At 42.5% G+C, this 22,786-nt stretch overlaps 1 protein-coding gene across 2 annotated transcripts in view; it reads right to left on the bottom strand.

Moving 5' to 3' along the window:
- Positions 1-22,786, bottom strand: part of astn1 (astrotactin 1) — a 1,605,092-nt gene that overhangs the window by 129,219 nt on the left and 1,453,087 nt on the right. For both annotated transcript variants that reach the window (XM_078407397.1, XM_078407398.1), the window contains one exon: positions 352-620. In XM_078407397.1, the coding sequence (XP_078263523.1) occupies positions 352-620 (269 nt within the window). The remainder of the gene's footprint in view (positions 1-351; positions 621-22,786) is intronic.

Here is a 22,786-nt window from a genome sequence, read left to right as displayed (position 1 = left end):
AAAAAATCTGAAGGATTTTAATGGGTCAGGCAGCATTTGTGGAGAGAAATGAATGGATGACATTGTGTCTAAAGCCACGACTTGAAACTTCACATTAGTGCCATATGTACAAGGACAGTGGACTTTTTTTCCTGCTAGCTCGTAAAACTTAGTGTAGTTTAGTTTAGATTATTGTCGCATGTACTGAAGTTTTTTGTTGCGTGCTATCCAGTCAGCAGAAAGGCTATACATGGTTACAATTGATCCATCCACAGTGTACAGATGATACATGATAAAGGGAATAACGATTAGTGCAAAATAAAGTCCAGTAAACTCTGATTAAAGATAGTCTCCAATGAGGTAGAAACGTACTTTTTGTGTTTCATTTTCGCTGAGCAGTTCAGACAGTGGAGCTGCCTTGGTGACTTCCAGCAGCACAGGTTCTTCTTGTCTGTCTTGAGCCCCTTTTGGGTGGCACAGGTGACAGGAGGATGGGCAACCTCCCCTGTTGTCACAGTACATCCTCACTCCAGATGCCATGAGCTCATCGCCAGAGTCAAGAAGGCTTCCAACGTAGGCTGGAAAGGTTAATGATTTCGGATCCTTTTCATGTTCCTCGGATTCGTCAGATGGAGAATTGGCTGTATGAACAAACAGACGATATTAGTGCACGATGGCATGAATAGGCACAATCAGTTAGTGCTATTAGAAACAAATGAGGTGTGTAATTTGTATAATTAGAAATACGGCTATAAATAGATTCAGAGAGTCACAGCACAGAAATAGGCCCTTCAGCCCATCATATCCATGCCACCCATTGCACTTATCTACATGAAGCCTATTTACCCAGATTGTAGCCTTCTATGTCTTAGTGATTTACTTCTACAGGATGGATGGACAACTGAACAACAATAATTTGCGACCAAGTTTGCACATTGCAAATTTTGTTACTTGCTCCAACAGAAGATAAAATTGCAGATTACACATTTTATCCCGGCAACTATTTTATCAGCTTGATACAGTAAATCACGGGAAACGATTAATTTACAAGTCTTAGTGAAATACGTCAAAATATTTTGCATTCAATGACTGATTTCAATCTCCATCCGAGCTCCACGCATCTGCTGGGATTTGAATTTCATCCAAGCCCATCACCATCCATTCATCATCAGATCTGGCTGGACCACATTGGACAGTGCTGGGCTTTAAGCTCCTCAGTAAGATCTGCACACTGATCCAGGACAAGAGAGCACCATCAATCCCTGTTTTATTTTGTCTGCTACCATCTGCATGGATGAACTCTTCCCTGACCTCCATTACCTATGAGGTGCTTACATACATCACCATCATACAACATACAAGCAGGCCTTTCGGTCCAACACATCCATGTTGACCATCAAGTGCCCATCTTTCCTAACAAATGTTGCATAACTTGATTCATAATCTTAGTTTAGAGATACAGCACGGAAACAGGCCATTCGGCCCACCAAGTCGGTGCCGACCAGTGATCACCTTGTACACTAGCACCATCCTACACACCAGGGAATTTTTTTAATTACCGAATTACCAAAGCCAATTAACCTACTTTGGAGTGTGGGAGGAAACGAAAGCACCCAGAAGAAACCCATGTGCTCACAGGGAGAACCCTGTACAAACTCTGTACAGACAGCACTCGGTCCGGGTCAAAAAAGGGTCTCTGGTGCTGTAAGGCAGCAACCCTACTGCTGTGCCGCCAGATGGTTTTCCAATGTTTTTATGTAGGCGAGGTTGAGGGCTTGGACTCAGTGAGCTGAAGGGCTTGTTTTTCTCATCTCAACTCACCCCTTACTTACTCATGTTCTTCTGACAACATGAACTTCCACACTCAAAACATCGCCACCTAAATCCTAGTCCTAATAAAAAAGTCACTTGAATTTTTTTTAAATTTCTGCACAGATTGATGCACAGTATCTCCAGCAGTATATACTTTTCTTTCAAACACCACAGTTTTCAGTTTCTTTTTATTTTTCAACCACCCAAATCCTGCCTGCCAATCACCTTTGACCTAATGTACAGCTGCTTTGTTAACCAATATAATTACATTTAATTCTCATTTTCAACTTAATTTTTGCAACCTGTTATTCTACATTGATTTCTATTCATGATGTTTTTCGGCACATCTTTTATGTTAAACCTCCTGTGCAGCACAAATCATTACTGCCAATAATTTTGCTTCCGAGGCATTTGTTGTAACACCACATTCAGCCAGCAACATTATGGGGGACCCCTACCACCCCAGCAACGGACTGTTCCAGCTGCTACGGTCAGGTAAACGCCTCCGCTGTCACGCTGTGAAAACAGAGAGGATGAGACGGAGTTTCTTCCCACAGGCTATCAGGACTGTTAACTCTCATATCACCAGGGGACTAATTTAATTTACTGTATTCATTTATTTTTTGGGTTAAATTTTTTTTCTGTTTTGTAGTTTTAGCACAATCCGTAGGCGTTGCCACTTTCATTTCACTGCACATCTTGTATATGTATGTGACAAATAAAGTTGACTTGACTTGACTTGACTTGACTTGATAAGGAGTTGGCAAGTAGATAGTCTAATCTCTGGCGAGCTATACATTCTCTCTCTCTCAAATGGTTCAGAAATTCCACCGTTTGATACAGTTGAAATCAATTCTCCCTCATAGTTGCTGCCAGACACTGAGAATGAATCGGATCTCTGATATTCCTCTGAATTAGTCTGAATAATGTCCCAAGCCAAAATGTCACCTGTTCATGTTCTCCAGAGATGCTGCCTGACCTGCTGAGTTACTCCAACACTTTATCTTTTTTCTTTTTTTTGTAAACCCCCATCACTTCTATTCCTACATGTGGTTATCAAAAATTGCAGCAGGATCTTGATCGGTTGGGCAGGTGGGCTGAGGAATAGTTTAATGCAGAGAAGCGTGAGGCGTTGAAAATCAAACTAAGGCAGGATCTACACAGTGGATGGAAGGGCTCTGGGGAGTGTTGGAGAGCAGAGGGATCTAGGAGGGCAGGCACATTGTTCCTTGAAATTAGCATCACAAGTAGACAGAGTGTTGAAGAAGGCTGTTGGCGTATTGGCCTTCATCAGTCAGAGTATTGAGTATAGAAATTGGGAAGTCATGTATGTTACAATTGTGCAAGACATTGATGAGGCCACATTGTGAGTGTTGGGTTCAGGTTTGGTTACCCTGTCATAGGAAAGATGTTAAACTGGAAAGGGTGCAGAAAATATTTACGAGGATGTTGCCAGGACTCGAGGGCCTGAGCGATAGGGAGAAATTTAGCATGCTAGGACTTGGAGCGCTGGAGGATGAGATCATGAGAGGAATAGATAGGGTACATGCAGAGTCTTTTATCTGGAGTAGGCAAATTGCGAACCAGAGGATTATAGGTTTAAGGAGGGGGGGGGGGGGGGGGAGATTTAATTGAACCTGAGGGGCAACTATTTTATGCAGGAGGGTTCGAGGTGTATGGAACAGGCTGCCGGAGGGGGTAGTTGAGGCAGGTATGATTAAAACGCTTATGAAACAATTAGACAGGTACATAGATAGGATAGGCTTAGAGGGATATGGGGCAAACGGTGGGAGTAGTGTAGATGGGTGGTGGTCGGCCTGAACAAATTGGGCCGAAGGACCTTTTCTCACGCTCTATGACTCTATTACTCGATAAAGGGCTCACAGTATCTTACAGCTTCCTGGTGATACAGAAGGATTTTTTTAAATGTGTTGACAGTACTGACAGCGAAGTGAATTTCTGTTTTCTTACAGTGAACACATTGGTATTAACCTGTCTGAAGTCCATTTTTATTTCACAAGTAGATTACTGTTTCCATTGGTTTGACAAACAGGTCAGTGCGGTAAATAATAATAGAATCTAATGAGAGTCAGATCATGCCCATTGTCTGCAGTCAGAGAACAGGCAGTGTGACAATTCAAAAGAACGATTGAGTGTACAGATACAATTTTCCAACCACATCAATCATTGTTGACTTTTGAATGCTTTTCATCAATTTTGTTTGCTGATTTGACTCTGGGAGACCAGGTTTGATGAAGGTTTCACAAAGGATGATTTAACTTATACTGGTGACTGACTGGAAATGCTGATACTCAAGGCCAACTTGAAAAGCTCAGATAATATATGAAGCCAGGATTTTCTGGAAATGGAGACACCAGTCCAAATAAGGAGTTCTGACCCTAAACATCACCTATCCATGCGTTGGGGGAATTTTGTGCGTTTGACCTGGAGCAGTAGTGAGTTTCTCAAACAGGTCAGACTATTCAAGTTCTTAATGGGAAGCACTCTGAGAGAAACCTGAAGTGCTACTGTGAGTCACAGCACCTAAAGGTCTTTTATGTACTTGACACAATGGTTACATGTGGTTTTTACATTTTTGAAATCATTCATCAGTGACCAACATCTCTTTGTATCCTATCATTCTTTTCCACAAGAGTTATCTTTAACCTTCTGTTCCATGTAATTTGGAAAACCATTCTCCTATTTGTCAGACAAATGGGTGCAATATAGGACCTCTGTTACTTTCTGTGTAGAAAGGAACTGCAGGTGCTGGTTTATACTGAAGATAGACACAAAATGCTGGATTAACAGTGAATCAGGCAGCATATATATGATATGATATGATATATGATATCTCTGGAGAAAAAGAATAGGTGACGTTACGGGTCAGAACCCAAACTGGAGAAGGGTTCTGACCCGAAACTTCTCCTATTCCTTTTCTCCAGAGATGTTGCCTGACCTGCTGAGTGACTCCAGTATTTTCTGTCTATTTCTGTTACTTTCTGATCAGTTTTATTGTCGTCAGCCTGGTTTACAACCACCTATGTTTATCTTTAGCCTACTTAGCTATGCCTTGCAATCTAAACACTTCCTAAATCTATTTATTGCCTCTACTAAAATGACCTTTGAGTTACCTTCACTCTGTTGGCCTTTTTTTCCATCATGCTTCTGCAGTATGTAAGCTTATATTACAGACTTGCCAAATACTCATATCTTCCAGAATTTCCAATATCACCGTGTCCGCCAGAAATGCTGTCTGACCCACTGAGATTCCAACCGTTGTGCTTTCTGCAAATGGTGTATGTACCATGGAAGTCTATTTTATGAATGTTTGGGTTACACCAGTGTTCAAGACATACTGTAATTTTGTGGGTTTTTGCTTTGCTTTGCCAATTCCCTTACTAAATCTGATAGTTCTCAACACTCATCCCATGCCACAATCCAGGCAGGCTAATATGACCCATTGTTAGGTAAGGATGAAGCGCTGTAAGATTGGAGTGCAGCTAATATGTCTCTCTTAAATAAAGGCTGTAAAGAAAAACGTGGGGACTATAGAACAGTAAGCTTAACATCTGTGGTAGGAAAGCTACTGGAGAGGAATATTATCTGAGGGATAAGATATATATGCACCTGGAAAAAACAGTTGATTAGCAATAGTCTGCATGGGTTTGTGTGAGGGAGATCATGTTCGATGAGTTTAATATAGTTTTTTGAAGACATGTCTAAGAAGGCTGATGGGGGCAGGGCCATAGACATAGTCTTTCTGGACTTTGTCAGGCCTTTGATAAAGTTCCACATGGTAGGTTGCTCTTGAATGTTTGATTGCATGGGATCCAGGGAGACCTAGCTAACAGATTTGGCTTCATGGTAGGAAGCAGAGGGCAATGTTGGAGGGTTGTTTTTTGGACTGGAGGCCTGTGACTAGTGAATGGGTGCTTTGTCATCTATATCAACAATTTGGATGAGATGAACAAGGCACGGTCAGCATGTTTGCAGATTACACCAACCTCAGAAATTAGAAAAGAGGTGAAGATTTGGTTCCACGTTACATCAACAGAGAGCCAAGCATGAAAAGCAAATATAGCCAAGCATGGAGTTGGGGTTATCTGTCCCAACTAATGTAGGACTTGAGGTGCAACACTGGAGAGTTGTGAAAATACTCTGTTAAAATTGCTACATGCAAGTAAAAACAAAATGAATTGCAGAATGTTCTTCTGATGAATGGCAACGGACCAAAGTGATATCATGCTCATTTCCCAGCATTTTGAAAGACCATTTGCAACACACATTACTATTTACTCAGCAACTCAATGATAAAATATGCCTTGCGTTTGGTTATTAATACATAGTGGCACCTCTCCATGAAGTCAGTTGTTAAGCCATATAATGAGGTGCTGTGGAGGCTGGTATTGATTGCTTTTAACATGCCAGCCCATAAAAGAGCAATGAGCCTTGGCAAAGCAACTGAATCTAATCACTGAGTGTGCGCTAGTGTCTCTACAGACAGATGCAGGCAACAAAAGCCGTGGGATAGTGTGGATCTGCCTCACTGGTTTCCAGGAGCACCACTCATTCCGGTTAACCCGTACACTATGAAAAATAATTAGACTCTTGCAGAGGCTTCAATTATTTTTTATGTGCAATTCTTAATATTTATTAATGGCTAGTAGTTATTCTTAATAGCATCAGTGAGTCAACAAAGAACACCTGAATGCAAGAAATAGTAGCAGATTAGTTTAGGGGCAGCACAGTGGTGCAACAGTAGAGTTGTTGCCTTACAGCGCCAGAGACATGGGTTCGATCCTGTCTAATGGTTGCGGTCTGCAGAGAGTTTGTACGTTTCCCCTGTGACCATGTGGATTTTTTTACGGGAGCTCTGGTTTCCTCCCACATTCCAAAGACGTGCAAGTTTGTAGGTAAATTGGCTTTAGTAAAAATTGTAAATTATCCCGAGTGTGTGGGATAGTGTGAGTGTACGGGGATCGCTGGCTGGCGTGGTCTTCATGGACCGAAGGGCCCGTTTCTGTGCTGTATCTCTAAATCCAAATCTAAATAAATCTAAATCTAGTTTAGTTTAGTTTAGTTTAGAGATACAGCACGGAAACAGGTCCTTCGGCCCACAGGGTCTGCACTGACTAGGGAGCCCTGTACACTAGCACTAACGTATACACAAAGGACTATTTATAATAGCCAATTTTACCATAGCCAATTAACCTACAATCCTGCACGTCTTTGGAGTGTGGGCGGAAACCGGAGCACCTGAGGTAAACCCACGCTGTCAGGGGGAGAATGTACAAACTCCGAACAGACAGCACACTTAGTCAGGATCAAACCCAGGGCTTTGGCTGTGAGGCAGCAATTCCATCACTGAGCCACCGAGCTGTCACATCATGCCCCTGCATAGTAATTACTGAGCCTTATTATGTTATTTTTAATGTATTCACCCTGTCTGAATGTGGATGTGGTTCTCACTGGCAGGGTTTACTTTAATGTCTATCCCAGATATGCAGGGCTTACTGGGACAAAACAGATCAGCTACATGGCTGTGAGTCTGCAGTCAACATATAAGCCAGACAGAGCATCCTTCCTAGACTGTCTACCCTATCTATGCCCAGAAGCATTGATAGGGTAAACAGTCAGAATTATTTTCCCCAAGGTGAGATAGGCTTAGTTTAAAGATGTGCGGGGTATGTTTTTTACACTGAGGGTGTTGAGTGCCTGGAACATGCTGCCGGGGATGGTGGTTAAAGCTGATGTATTAGCGGCATCTAAAATAATTTTGGATAGGCAAATGGATACGGAGAATGGGGGGATATGGGTTATGTGCAGGTAGATAAGTGATGGTCTTGTCATCATGTTCGGTGTCTACTGAAATCTACTGAAAGTCCTGCTCACCATTACTTTGCTCTTCATTTATTAACATGCATTTTTAAGCTAGTTTTTCAGTTTGTCACCTCATGTTCCGAAATGCATCAGACTAATCTCTAGTTCCTCTGTGTATCCCTTGGTGAGAGGCTATTTAATCTCACTTTTGAAAAGTTAGCAGCTCTGATCATTTTCAACTTGAACATTTTAATCTGCACGAATCAATATCCGTGCATAGACCTATAGCATGAAATACAATCTATTTTGGATCAATTGTTGCCAATGAAGCTGGAAACAATTCAGATTTCAGAATCTCCTCCGAGTACAACTGTGGTTTTATGATGTTTACTTAAAATAAACACAGCCCTTAATTTGATCCCTTCTAATCAAATTGTCAACATCTATGGATTTACAAGGAGCACGGTAACCAAGGCTGGATCGGTGCCAGTATCGTACTCAAGTGATTTTGGTGGCCCTACTTAACTCTTCCCTTCTCTCACACAATTGCCCAGGACCTCCTCTGCACTATGCTACTTTTTCTCAGTACAACAAGTTTGAACAGCAGCTGTTCCCAGGGTGTTATCTCACATCATTTTACTGTTCAGTAGGAGGTCCTTTGGCCCATTGTGTCTGCGCTGCCCTTTGATGCATTCACATACTTTTGGTTGCCCCGCTCATTACCCCTGAATGTCACCATGACCAGTTTTGTGTCAAATTGTGCTTCTCTCAAAAATTTTACTGGGCAATTCCAGCTGTGAATCTCACACATAGTGATGAAATGATGTTCATCACGGACATGTACACCATTGCCTGAACTACGTGGTCACGTTGCCCTGAGGTACATCTATCATGACAATCGGTCCCAACCTTGTGTGGGGAAACTCCACACAAGTAAGTTCTCTTACTTACCTTTTTCTTACCTTCTATCCTTTCAGCCATTGCCCTCTCATAGGATCAACTGTACCCCTTGCCTAACAATCTCAGCACCAATTCTGAATGTCCCTTAATCTTACATCAACATCTCAATCATTCTGACCTCACCCCCTAACCGTCAGATGCTACCTGACCACCAGATTTCCAATCCAATCTCCTTGATTTCTTTGGACATTAGACTTTAGAAATACAGCACGGAAACAACTTATTGGCCCACCGAGTCTGTGCCGACCAGTGATCACCCCGAACACTAACACTATCCTACACACTAGGGCATTTTACAATTTTTTACCAAAGTCAATTAACCTACAAATCCATATGTCTTCAGAGTGTGGGAGGAAACCGGAGCACCCGAAGGGAACCCACACGGTCACAGGGAGAACGTACAACCTCCGTACAGACAGTACCTATAGTCAGGATTGACTCTGGCGCTGTGAGGCAGCATCTCTACTGCTCTGCCACTGTGCTGCCCGATGCTTTTATGCAGGTGAGGTCGAGGGCTTGTCATGTACTCTTGATAAGTTGTTGTGGTGCATGGGCTGGTTGGTATTCATGGCAGCCATGTTATGCCAACATTTGAGGGTGAACCATCCAAAATATGTCACTTTCAACCATGTCCGAATCTGAGTTAAATATTAATGATTCCCTTTATCCTGTGTCTGTACACTTTGGATGGCTTGATTATAATCATGACTGGATAGCACACAACAGAAAAGCTTCTCATTGTACCTCGGTACACTTGACAATAATAAGCTAAACTAAGCTATCACAAAGTACTTTCGAGAATTCTTCGGTAAAATCCCTTTGACATCTCCACCCACTCCCATCTCTTAGCAAAGCAGAGTTTTGTACAAAATAGTCCTTCAAAGTACTTGACAATCTCCTCATCCAAAAGAGTCAGCACGTATCAGCAAAGGTGTAATTTAAATAAGTCAGATAAGTGTAATTTAAATAACAGGTAAATGCATTCTGTGGATCTACCAGGGTTAGAGAGGAGGAGTGAAAATCAATTTCCACTTCCTATGACATTTTTGTCACCCTGCCCACTCTATTCAATCCCCGTCACCTTTGTCTTTCTTTTGTCGCTTTTGTTGTGAAAGAAGAATGGATTCAGAGCACATCTAGCAGCTCATGATCATCCTCGAGGAGCTGTGGGCCATCAATGGTAGTAAAATAGCAATCTACCAACATATGTTGCCTCAAGCCCAGTGTACACTCCTCCATCAGTGAGTCAAGCTTCAATGTGGAGTACGTACCAAGTCTATTTAACCGATGAGGTGCCAAAATGGTGAAACTACAATAATAGGGCCGTATGGATATAGCATTGTCAGAATATTAGTAGATAGAGCTATGTGATCCTGCAATCAATGGATGTAATGACTTGAAATACTAACGTTAAATCCTCCCTTAACACTCTCTTTTCTCCAAGGAGTAGGATCCTTGCTTCTCCAGCCTCGCCACGTAATCAAAGTTCCTCACTCCTGGAATATTGGGATACTTGGCATCCTTCTGAAAGTGTTATGGCCAGAACAGCCCGCCTAGAGTTCAAATTTAAAGGGGATTTTATAAAAGAATTAACATAACATACTCAACGTTGATTCCTATGCCATTGCTTAAAGATCTACTTAAAAAAAAATATCCTACTCAACTCTAACGAAAACAGAAAATGCTAGAAATGCTCTGCAGAGTAGGCAGTATCTGCAGAAAGAGAAACGGTGTCAATGTTTCAGTCAAAGTCCCTTTGTCAGAACAAAGTTGCAGTGATGCTGAGTGAGGGTGGATAGGCCAAATGGGACACCTCCAAGGTTGGCCCGGGCTCTAATTGTAAGCAAGGTCATCTGGTCGATGGATTAGTGTTGGGGATGGAGAACATTGGCCCTTGGTTCACCAGTGCTGTGAAACTAGGTCCCTTAGAGAGCACCAAAAAATTGCAAAATGCTGGGCTGCAGGACATGCCGAGTAAGTAGGCTGCGTTAATGGAGAGAGCAAACTTAAATCACAGATGGATAAGCTGGCTTCTATTGATAAATTTTAGGTATGCAGTGTGGAAACAGGCCCTTTGGCCCACCGAGTCCATGCCGACCAGCAATCACCCTGTACACGAGCACTATCCTACACATTAGGGACAATTTACAATTTTACCAAAGCCAATTAACCAATCAAACCTGTACGTTTTTGGAGAGTGGGGGGAAACAAGAGCACCCGGAGAACACCCACATGGTCACAGAGAGGATGTACAAACTCCATACAGACAGACCCTTAGTTAGGATCTAACCTGGGTCTCTGGCACTGTAAGGCAGCAACTCTACCGCTGCACCACTGTGCCGCTTACAGAGAGAGTAAGTGACCTGAAGTTATAGGATCTGGTATCAAATCCCAATACTGCAACAAGCTCAGGCAGGCCAAGATTTGTTCTTCCTCAAACTTACATTGGCTCTTGTTATAACAGTGCTGGAGGCCACAGACATATAGTCAAAATGGGAATGGGATGGGGAACTAAAATGGCAGACAACATGGACTGAGTTATCCCTGTAAACTGAACTCAGATGGTCTTCAAGTAATCACCAATCTGCATTTGGTTTCCCCAGTCTTGAGAATGCCACAGTGTCAATGCTGGATGTTGCACATTACATTGAAAGCAGTGCAAGTGAATAGTTGCTTCATCTGGAAGGGGTGCAAAGAGGATTTACGAGGATGTTGCCAAGACTTGAAGACCTGAATAATAGGGAAAGGTAGAGTAGGCTAGGACTTTATACATTGGAGCGCAGGAGGCAGAGTGGTGAACTTATAGAGGTAAATAAAATCATGAGAGGCATAGATTGGGTAAATAAACAGAATCTTTTGCTCAGAGTATGGGAATCAAGAACCAGAGGACATAGATTTAAGATGAGATTGGACAGGATTTAAAAGGAACCTGAGGGGTGACTTTTCACTCAGAAGGTGGTGGGTATATGAAATGTGCTGCCATAGGAGGTAGTTGAAGCAGGTACTATAACAGAATTTAAAATACATTTGGGCAGGTATATGGATAGGAAAGTGTTTAGAGGGATATGGACCAAATGCAGGTAAATGGGATTTTTTCTTAGATGGGGCATGGATGAATTAGGCCAAAGGGCCTGTATGACTCTATGACTTTTTTACCCCAACTTCAGATTACTCTACAATCTTTACACCTGTTGAATGTATTACTGTATCTATCATTACTATACACTGTTCATCCTATGTACGTCATGCAAACAACTTATTTATTTGCATCCTGATGTACATGACAACAAGTTGTAATGTGTGTCTGCTCAGGTCGCTGGATTATGGGAAGTGAAGAAGTGAAAGGAGGTTGGATTGCCAAGTGCCACATGAAAGAGAACGGTTGGTGCAGATTAAGGAAACACTTAACCAGTCCTAAAGATGCTGGAGAAACGCAGCGGGTCAGGCAGCATCTCTGGAGAAAAAGGATGGGTTATGTTTCAGGTCAGGGCTCTTCTTTAGACTGTAAGTAGAGGGTGGTGGGGGGTGGTGGGGGGGGGGGGGGGGGGGGCGGTGGGGGAGAGAAGGTGAACAGCTGGAGTTGAGAAAAGACCAGGACGAATCAGGGCCAGCCACAAATGACCTCAGGCAGGGCATTGTTCGCTAGGCAAAGTGTGATCTCCAGAGAAACAAAGTCAATTGTGGAACTGGTAAAAACAACTTGTTCGGAGGAAGGGGGCAAGGAGGGAGGGGAGTGTAGTGTGAGATGGATTTACTTAAAATTAGAGAATTCAATGTTCATACCACTGGGTTGTAAGCTACCCAAGTGAAATATGAGATGCTGTTCCTCCAATTTGCACATGGCTTCACTCTGGCAATTAACTTGTCCTGCCTTCATCAGAGATTTCCACACACAGAGCATCAAGTTCATTGTGGTCATCAACATTGTGGTTGTGCATCCTTTAAAATAGAACCAATGAGTTCATGTTGGCAGAAGTAGCAGCTAGGGAACCCCATTTGTTGCAAGGGCAGCAGTAACCAGGTTTTAAAGCTCGGATGACATTCCGGGCAGGCATCAGTCTCAAAAAAGCAGTGACAATCATGATGGCGTTTACCTCAATACTCAGCTCTCCTCCACTGCAAGTGTTAACTCTCATCGCCAATGGATTACTCCAGGCTAGGTCCCCCTATAATGTTCTCAGGTCTCAAATAAACTACACTGACCACAAACAAACAGATGTGAAGATATGTGATTCTGTGTGTGCACAGCTGGTTTAGAGAAGGGTCCTGTAGATGGCGAATGCATCCACTGCCATCAGCATTTCCATTAACGCAGACCGCACACCAGTGCAATTGGCTGGCTGTGATTATATGCGGTGAAGAGAACATGAGAGCTAACAGTCCAAAGCTCTCTTTAGAACGCAGTGACCGTGACCTTATGTTACTGTAACTTGTACACTGCAGAAATAATTGCTAATGACTTCGCAAATGGAGTTGGATCCCTTGCCTGACGCATCAAGTTCTGATAATTTCCACAATTAATTGCCAAGAGTTCAACCTGGTCTCTGAACAAACTTCATGAGGATAACTATTTATGTGCCACACACACACACACACACACACACACACACACACACACACACACACACACATTATCAAAGATCATGGTGCAGAGAACAGCACAGCACAGGGATGGGTCCTTTCTACTATTGTCAGTGGCTGCCAAAGATTTTATATCTTTAAATTATATTCAGATCGACTTCACTTATTGATTTTTTCTGCTTTTACTGGGAGAGGTTGCTGTAGTTTTTGCAACATCCACTCATTACATTGACTTTCACAGTAACACACCCCCAATGGATAGCACAGCATGCTGTAAATGGAAATACATAGGACATAGACCAGTACAGCACAGGAACAGGCTCTTTGGCCCACTGTGTTTATGCTTAACATGATGCCAAGTTAAACAGATCTCATCTGCTTGTACATGATCAATATCCCTCTATTCCCTGCACTTCCATGTGCCTATCTAAAAGCCTTATGAATGCCACTATCATATCTTCCACCGCTACCATGCCTGGAAATGCGTCCAGGCCCCCACCACTCTCTGCGTAAAAACCGTGCCCTGCACATCTCCATTGAACTTTCCACCTCTCACCTTAAAGCTATGTCGGACATGTTGGACAGTGTTGGACATTTCCATCCTGGGAAAAAGGTTCTGACTGTCTACCCTATCTATGTCTCTTGTAATTTTTTCTACTTCTATCAAGTCTCGCCTCAACCTCTGACGTTCCAGAGAAACAAAGATGTGGCTTCTCACAGCAGCACATACTGCTGGGCCCATTACCCTCATACCATATAGCTCAAGAGGAAAGCTGCATGAGGGATACATGGCTCTGGATGGATCCCCAACTGAGGTCATTTACTACCGAGAAAAAAAGGAAGGGGGAAAAACACTGAAAATAAATACTTGGATAAGAATAGCACCTTTTACATTCCTGGAATCTTTACAAAATGTCATAAGAACAAATAAGAAAATAGCAGCTGGTGTGGGTCACTCAGCTCCTTTGGATCAGGGGTAGATCAGCCATTACCTATGATCATGGCTAATCTTATCTTGGCCTGAGAACCTCCTGTGCCTGATCCCCAACTGTCCTCAGCAACACAATCTTTTAACCTCGCCTTTAAATCCCTCCATTAGTCGAGTGCTATCTGTGTGGAGGTTGCATCTTCTCCTTGTGACCGCATAGATTTCCTTTTTGTGCTCTGGCTTCCTGCCACATCCCAAGGACGTGTGGGTTTGTGGGATAATTTAGCCTCTGTAAATTGCCCCAACTGCGTTGGGTATGGATGTGAAAGTTGGATAATTCAATAGTGTGAACAAGTGATCAATGGTCGCCACGGATTTAGTGGGCTGAAGGGCCTGGTTCCATGCTGAATCTTTCAATCAATCAATCAATTAATCTAGCCACTAGAGCTCGTCAGGGAAAAGAATTCCAGCGATTCACCAGCCGATGTAAGAAGAAATTCAAATGCACCTTAGTTTTAAATGGCTGCCCACTAATCTTGAAACCAGGTCCCCTCATTTGAGACTCTCCCTTGAGGGGAAGATTTAAAAAACTACCCTGTTACATCCTGTTAGGAAAATTGAAAATGTTTCTGATTCTTCTTAACTTGAAAGCATACAGATTCAATTTATTTAATAGTTTCAGAAAGGCTGACTTTTTTATCACAGGAATTCAGGAATCAGCATAGTAAATCTCTATTGGATAGCCCTGAAAGTTAACATATATTTTCTAAACATTTGGGACTGAACCTATACACAGTACTGCAGGGTGCAGCATCAAACATACCCTGTACAATTGCAACAAGGGAAAAGGGAAACTGTTACCAATTGCTTGCTATCTTTTCATAATAAACTCATAGAGGACAAGCTTTTATCTTGAGCATCAGCCTGTTTCAATACATCTGTCAAAAACTTTCTAGAACATAGACCAGTACTGTACAGGAAAAGGCCCTCTGGCCCACAATGTCCATGCCAAACATGATGCCAGGTTAAACTAATCTCCTCTGCCTGAACGTGATCCATATCCCCCCATTTCCTGCATATCCATCTCAAAGCCTCTTCAAATGCCACTATCATATCTACCTCCATCACCATCCCCGACAGCTGTCCCAGGCAGTCATAACTGGGAAGGAAAGGGGTGGGGTTGCCAAGGCAAGGCTGCAAAAATAGGAAACAGAATGAATTGAGATTAGCTGAGCCCTTTTTGGTCTTTATGTTCTTGGTATTGATTATTATTGTCACTTGTACCGGGATACAGTGAAAAGATTTTGTTTGCATGCTCTCCAATCGAATCGGGTAATAGTATACAACAGGTTACAGAGATGCTGAAGATCTTAAATGTTTTTGCATCTTCGGCCACTAATTCCTGACCACCTCATTGCTTAAAACCCAATTTGCCAAACTTTTAAGCTACATGTTAGTGCTAGGCAATTTTCAATGCTTTGGAGTAATTTGTGCAGATAATTTGTGCAGACAAATGCATGTAATACTGTTAGATTTCCAGTTGAAATGAAAAGCCATTAATTCTGCTTGTGCAAATTGGAGTGAATGCGTTTGTGAAACAAGTTTATTAATAAATACCAAGGAAAGAACGAAGGGATCAGACCAGCCTTTCTGCTGGTTTACTGTCCAGTGGCACCTCATGATCATCCAGTTCAATAAATGTTCATGTGTTTTTTGGGGGAAAATTACAACATTTTCCCTAAAAAAGAATGAGATGTTTTGTGGAAGTGGCTATTTTAAAGAAGAAGCCTGCTTCAAACTACAGTTAATATTCCTGGATTTTATTTACAAATGTGCATGTAAACAACTATGCACATAATGATAGTAATGACAAGTTATGGCACAGATCTGGTTGAGAGGGATATGGTCTAAATTTCCACCATTAACTCCATCGACACTTCACGCTGTCTTGGAAAAGCAGCCAACATAATCAAAGATGTCCCACTCTGGTTATTCCTTCTTCTCCCTGCTCTCATCTGGCATGTAAGGTACAGTAGCAAGAAAGTGCACACAACCAGACTAAACTGTAAGTGTACATAACAAATTCTTCCCCTCTGTTATCAGGCTTTTGAATGGGCCTTCTATATGCTGGGGTACTGTCCAATTCACCTCCATTCATTGCGGACATTGAACTTTGTCTATGGAACTGATGTGTCACAACACTGAGAACTACATTCTGTACTCTGTATCTTCTCCTTTGCGCTATCTATTGTACTTGTTTGACATGTTGCATTTATGTTTGGTATATCTGATTTGTTTGGATTGCATGAAAAATAAAGCTTTCCATTGCATCTCGTTATGTGTGACGATAATGAACCTAAATCAGTAAGTGCAAAATTATACAAACAAGTAAGACAGTGAAAGAGTGAGTTCACCACCTGTTTGCTGTAAGTCGGTTGAGTTCATTATGGGATTAACCTGGAGTTAGACTGATAAAATTGACACAAGCAAATTACCTACATCCTTGCCTCAATCGGAGGAGAGAAAGCAGTCCAAACACACACAGCAAAATAGCTGTGGCTCTGCAGACAAGGACAGTGTGCTGCAAAAGTTCCCGAACTGATCCACAATTTCATTGCCTTCAATGATCTTAACCAGGTTTGGTGGAAGAGGTGGTACAGTTGGCTTTGCTACTGTGTGGCTCTGGGCTACAATTAAAATAAAAATCCCATTCTTCACTAGTAGCAGCCTTAAAGATAATTCACATGATGGCTGCTGATGACAGGTTTGAACTTGGCTGCGAATCTCCCAAAGGCCAGTTAACGAGTCCAAATTAATTTCCTTGAGATCACACTTGAACAATGGGGGATTTGAGTGAAAAAACACAGAGAAGGTACTGGGGGTTGAAAGATACCTGGCACAAATCAATGGTTTCAGGAGACAAGTGAGAGAAATTTGAGATAAAATGCACAATGCGACAATGTGGAGATCGTAGTTTCCAAGAGTTTGTCCAGATTGCTGCTTAATAAGGTATATATATAGTTCAGAACTTCAAGTTCCCTTCATTTAGGGTAATTAACACTCAAATAACATCAGTGGCTGATACAGTAATTAGCAAACTTTCACTATTCGGGAACCCCTCCTATAATTACAGAGTAGTGAAAGGCCTGGATAGAGCGGATGTGGAGAGAATGTTTCCAATAGTGGGAGAGTCTAGGACCAGAGGTCATAGCCTCAGAATAAAAGGACATACCTCTAGAAAGAAGGTGAGGGGGGATGTCTTTAGTCAGAGGGCGGTGAATCTGTGGAATTCATTGTCACAGAAGGCTGTGGTGGTCAATGGATATTTTTAAGGCAGAGATTGATTCTTGATTAGTGCAGGTGCGAGCAGTTGTGGGGAGAAGGCAGGAGAATGGGATTGAGAAGAAAAGATAGATCAGCCATGATTGAATGGCGGAGTAGACGTGATGGCCTATTTCTCCTATAACTTATGAAGTTATGAACAATATAGACCACACTATTTTTCCTTGTGAAAAAGAAAAAGCCCACAGGAAATAAAAGTCTACCAAGGGCAAGGGTTGACCCCTTATAGATAGATGAGAGAATTTATAATGGGGTAATAAGTAAGTAAATAAAATGATGAGAGGCGGAGGTAGGGTAGACAGTCAGAACATATTTCCCAATGTTGCAATGTCAAAAACCAGACTGATCATCCACAATCTGTAACCTGCCCTCTCCCCATATCCCTTGATTCGACTAGTCTCTAGAGCTCTATCTAACTCTCTTTTAAATTCCTTAAATTATCACTAGTGTTTAGGATAGTACTAGTGTCTGGGGTGATCCCTGGTTGGCCCAGACTCAGTGGGCTGAAGGGCCTGTTTCCACACTGAATTTCTAAACTAAACTAGTAGTCTGACAAAGGGTCTCAACCCGAAATATCACCTATCCATGTTCTCCAGAGATGCTGCCTGACCTGCTGATTTTACTCCAGCACTTTGTGTCCTAATGGTGGAAGGCCGTTATATGACTGGCTGGAATAGTATGAGATGCTCTAGTTCAGCAGTCTCCAAACTGTGGCCCGTGGGCCACATCCGGCCCGCCACCAGATTTTATCCAGCCCGCAGCAAGCACGTTCCGTGCTGTGGGTTCTGTTGTAGCGTGGGAATTTTTTTTTTAGCGGCCGATATGAATGATGGTTTATTGTCACGTGTGCACTGCACAATGGAATTATTTTAGTGCAGATCACACATGCACGAGTCACCACCATATTTTGGCGTCGTTTACAAAAGTCCAATGTCGGGTCCGCGTGCTGGATGTACTGGAGCGGCTCCCGATCCAGGCGAGTCCCAGGCTGCTGCAGGGCCTCCTCCGTCGCCCTCGAATGGCTCGGCCTGTCGATCGACATCCCTCTCCTCGCCCGACCAACTGCCTCTGTGTCCCGGGGGAAACGTCTTCTGCAGCAAACATGTAGAGTTCCAACAGGTTTACCAGAAAATTCCTTGCACAAGCATTCCTTCTAGGCCCAATTCACTCCTCAGGTCCAACTTCATTCAGAAACTTCAAAAGCTATTCAATGCAAGTAGGGAATGGGAAAAGAAAACACAAAAAAACGAAGGCGCTGGAGGCATTACCCCTCTCCTACCGCCCCCCGCATCGTGCCCGACGTCACCAGCGGCTCCCTCCTCCTCGGTTCTCCGGTCTTCAGGGCCAATCTCAGCGGCAGTTTCCGAACTTACACGTCGGGTAGGCTATCAAGTTGACGGTTTGTATGCAGCTGCCAACTTAATAATAATTTTAATGATTTCTTCGCGGAGTGCCCACCCTTGGTCACTCCGCCATTATATCATATGATATTTCTATACTGTCTGCATGCCAACTGGTGGTCACTGTATTTTTTCTGTTTTATAAATAATTGTATACCTACGATATATATATATATATATATATTCCAATATTTCAAACTCTTTTTAAAAATTGAATATTATTTATTTGTTGCCAATATAAACCTCATTAAATTTATAAAACTGACATTTCTTTATTTTTTCCTACGGACCGCAAAAATGTGCCAAACATACAATGTAGCCCTCATGCTGAAAAGTTAGGAGGCCCCTGCTCTAGTAATTTGCTTTATGCTTGAAATGCTGGGGATGTTGCCGATAAATGATATTATTGTTATCCCTTGGACACACCGAACTCAGCAATGTGGCCATGCATGGTCAGATGGAATTTTGCGACCAGTAATGGGGCCACGAGCACATGAAACATTACTAAATATTACTAAATATAGACACACTGGAGTAACTCATCGGGTCAGGCAGCATCTCTGGAGAAAAAGAATAATTGACGTTTCTGGTCGGATCTCCTCTTTGAGGGCGTGCAGCGTAGGTTTACTAGGTTAATTCCCGGAATGGCGGGACTGTCATATGTTGAAAGACTGGAGCGACTAGGCTTGTATACACTGGAATTTTGAAGGATGAGAGGATATCTTATCGAAACGTATAAGATTATTAAGGGGTTGGACACGTTAGGGGCAGGAAACATGTTCCCAATGTTGGGGGAGTCCAGAACAAGGGGCCACAGTTTAAGATTAAGGGGTAGGCCATTTAGAACGGAGATGAGGAAAAACTTTTTCAGTCAGAGAGTTGTAAATCTGTGGAATTCTCTGCCTCAGAAGGCAGTGGAGGCCAATTCCCTGAATGCATTCAACAGAAAGCTAGATAGAGCTCTTAAGGATAGCGGAGTCAGGGAGTATGGGGAGAAGGCAGGAACGGGGTACTGATTGAGAATGATCAGCCATGATCACATTGAATGGCGGTGCTGGCTCGAAGGGCCGAATGGCCTCCTCCTGCACCTATTGTCTATTGTCTATTCAGATTGAATGAATCTTTCTCTTGGAGAGAGACCTACAGGGTCCTGCAGCATTTTATGCCCACCTTCGGTATAAACCAGTATCTGCAGTTCCTTCCTGAAACATTACTAAGTTTATTAGCAAATGGATCCTCAGCAGTGTACTCTTATTGTAAGAATTTGCGGGCAGTTTTTAACCCAGTGTCGTCAGAGATTGAAAAGGCATATATTTGGTTCATGCATCTGGCCCTTGGCGTGTGTGTGTGTGTGTGTGTGTGTGAGTTATGTCAATAATAGCCAAAGGCATGTCACAAAATTTCAACTGCCTCCTCTTGCTTCAAGAATCTAAAAAAATCATAATGAGTTCCAACTGAATTGTCACAGCTCTGCAGGACACTGGAACACAAAGCAAAGCACTCACTTGCTGGTGGAATTTAACCTATGCCACCCAAGGTGCAGCCAATTAAAAAGATTATTAAACACTTATGTCTGGGGATACAATGTCACTTTTCTTCATTAAAACTGCAGAGAGATGCATATTAATGAAATGTTCACCTTCTGGGCAAGTCTTGCTGTGGATTAAAGGTTTCTGACTCTTGGGAATAAATATTTAAAAGCGTCTTGTTGCTGGTTCACTGATCTGCAAGCCAGTTTACCAGCTCTTCTGAGATTTTCAGGCACAGCAATGCAATTGCGTTATTATATTTTGTGCCCTGATTCAGTTTCTGAAGTATCACACTGTGGCAAATAAAAATTCAAAGCAAACATGTAGAGTTCCAACAGGTTTACCAGAAAATTCCTTGCACAAGCATTCCTTCTAGGCCCAATTCACTCCTCAGGTCCAACTTCATTCAGAAACTTCAAAAGCTATTCAATGCAAGTAGGGAATGGGAAAAGAAAACACAAAAAAACGAAGAAAAAACTGAAAGATCTTTCACAGCATGGATTTGGCAAAACATGAAAGAGAACCAACGGTCAACTACTTCAGGGTTACCCCATCCAGACATACACACAATAGTGCCAGAGAACTCCCTTCTTCGCCATGCAAAACACATTTTCCTTTCAAGTGCTAATTGAGCTTCTGCATTGACTGGAATCTCTCGTTTAGAACATAGAATAGTGCAGCACAGTAACTGGTTTTACGGCCTACTTGATGCCAAGTTAAACGAATCACTTTTGTCTGGACGTAATTGATATCCCTCCATTCCCCGCATGTTCATGCATGGAGAGGGAAGATGTCATTAAGCTGTCACTGGAGAACATGGATAGGAGATGGCTTGGGCCTGGACCCTTCTTCAGACTGTTTCTTCAAGAACAGCTTCTTCCAATCAATCATTAGTGTCCTGGACCAATCCACATAACCTTAACCCCAACCTTACCTTAGCACCAAACTACTACAGACTTTGTATAAGGTTTGACTACGTACTTCGGCTTGCATTATTATAGCCTGGGTACTGATTATAACTGAAATTGTATATTGATTTGTTGTGTTATTGTGTTTAATGTGCTTGTAATGCTTTAGCAAGTGAGAATTTCATTGTTCGGGTACTGCTGCATATGACAATTAAACACTCTTAAATCTTGACATGATAAGCTATCTAAGAAAGGGCATTTGGCCTGCTGAGGTCCTGTAGCCCATTCTTGCAGGTAACCTTGGGAATTTAGCACTTTTAATTCGTATTGTCAACATTCATTTCACATCAATTGCAAGAACTATATATATACTATGTGGTTTGTTAAAGAACAATTTATGATTACTCTTCTGCACCACAAAAGCACAGTAATCTGGAACACCTGACATTCTGTTCTAGGTTTCAGCCGACTTAGCTTTTTTGATTTCTGTATTTCACAGTTGCATCTCCTACCACCTTGTCCATGCACAGTGTAATATCTGCTCTTCATGGTGACCATGAGCTCTCTCACTGAAACAGTGACATGATAAGACACAGGAGATGCATAATCAGACACACTGATGCACCCAAGTTATTGCAAGACTCTTTTATCAATGAATGAATGAATGAATGAGTTTATTGGCCAAGTATGTGCATATACAAGGAATGTGCCTTGGTGCTCCGCTCACAAATGACAACACAAACATACAGTTAACAATTATGGCAGACACTAAGAGCTTCTTTATTTCAGAAACAATGGCTATGTCTCATCGTCTCATCTTATGTAATGGCTGAATGTTGCTGCCAATTTGAAGTTAACTATCTGTTCTCGTACCATTTCATGCTAAGAGGCATCTTTGTTCTAATCTCACTGAGCAGCCGATCTGTTAATCCCTTCCATATGTGGCACAGTCGCGCAACTGGCAGAGCTTCTGCCTCGCAGCGCTAGGGACCCGTGTTCGATTCTGACCTCGGGTGCTCTGTGTGGAGATTGCACATTCTCCCTAAGATTGGGTGGGTTTCCACTGGCTGCTCCAGATTCCTTCCACATCCCAAAGATGTGCAGAATTGTAGGTTACATTGGCCTCTGTAAATTGCCCCTAGTGTGTAGGGAGTGGATGTGAATGTGGGATAATATAGAACTTGTGTGAATAGGTGATCGATGGTCAGCCTGGATCCTTGGGAGAGGGGATCGAGGCATAGGAGGCGAAGGGCCTGTTTCCATGCTGTATCTCTAAATATGTGTAAGTTCCAGAAGTATGGTGAATATAGGGTGCCCAAACCTACCAGAGAGACACATGATCCAGTGTTAGCTATGCCTTTCGGTTGAGACTAGAGCTGCCCCCAGTGTTGTCAATGTTATTAACCAACAACAGTGTAGACCACTATTCCATTTAACCTAACCACACACCATTGAGACAGCTGGCTGCTCAGCCTAGATCACATTCTCTTATTAATGTGTTAAAAAAAAGCATCCCACCAGAGC

The sequence above is a fragment of the Rhinoraja longicauda genome, chromosome 11 (assembly GCF_053455715.1).
Source record: "Rhinoraja longicauda isolate Sanriku21f chromosome 11, sRhiLon1.1, whole genome shotgun sequence".
Lineage (NCBI taxonomy): Eukaryota > Metazoa > Chordata > Chondrichthyes > Rajiformes > Arhynchobatidae > Rhinoraja > Rhinoraja longicauda.
The sequence above is the reverse complement of the archived record's forward strand: the minus strand, read 5'-3'. Positions and strand labels throughout refer to the sequence as shown.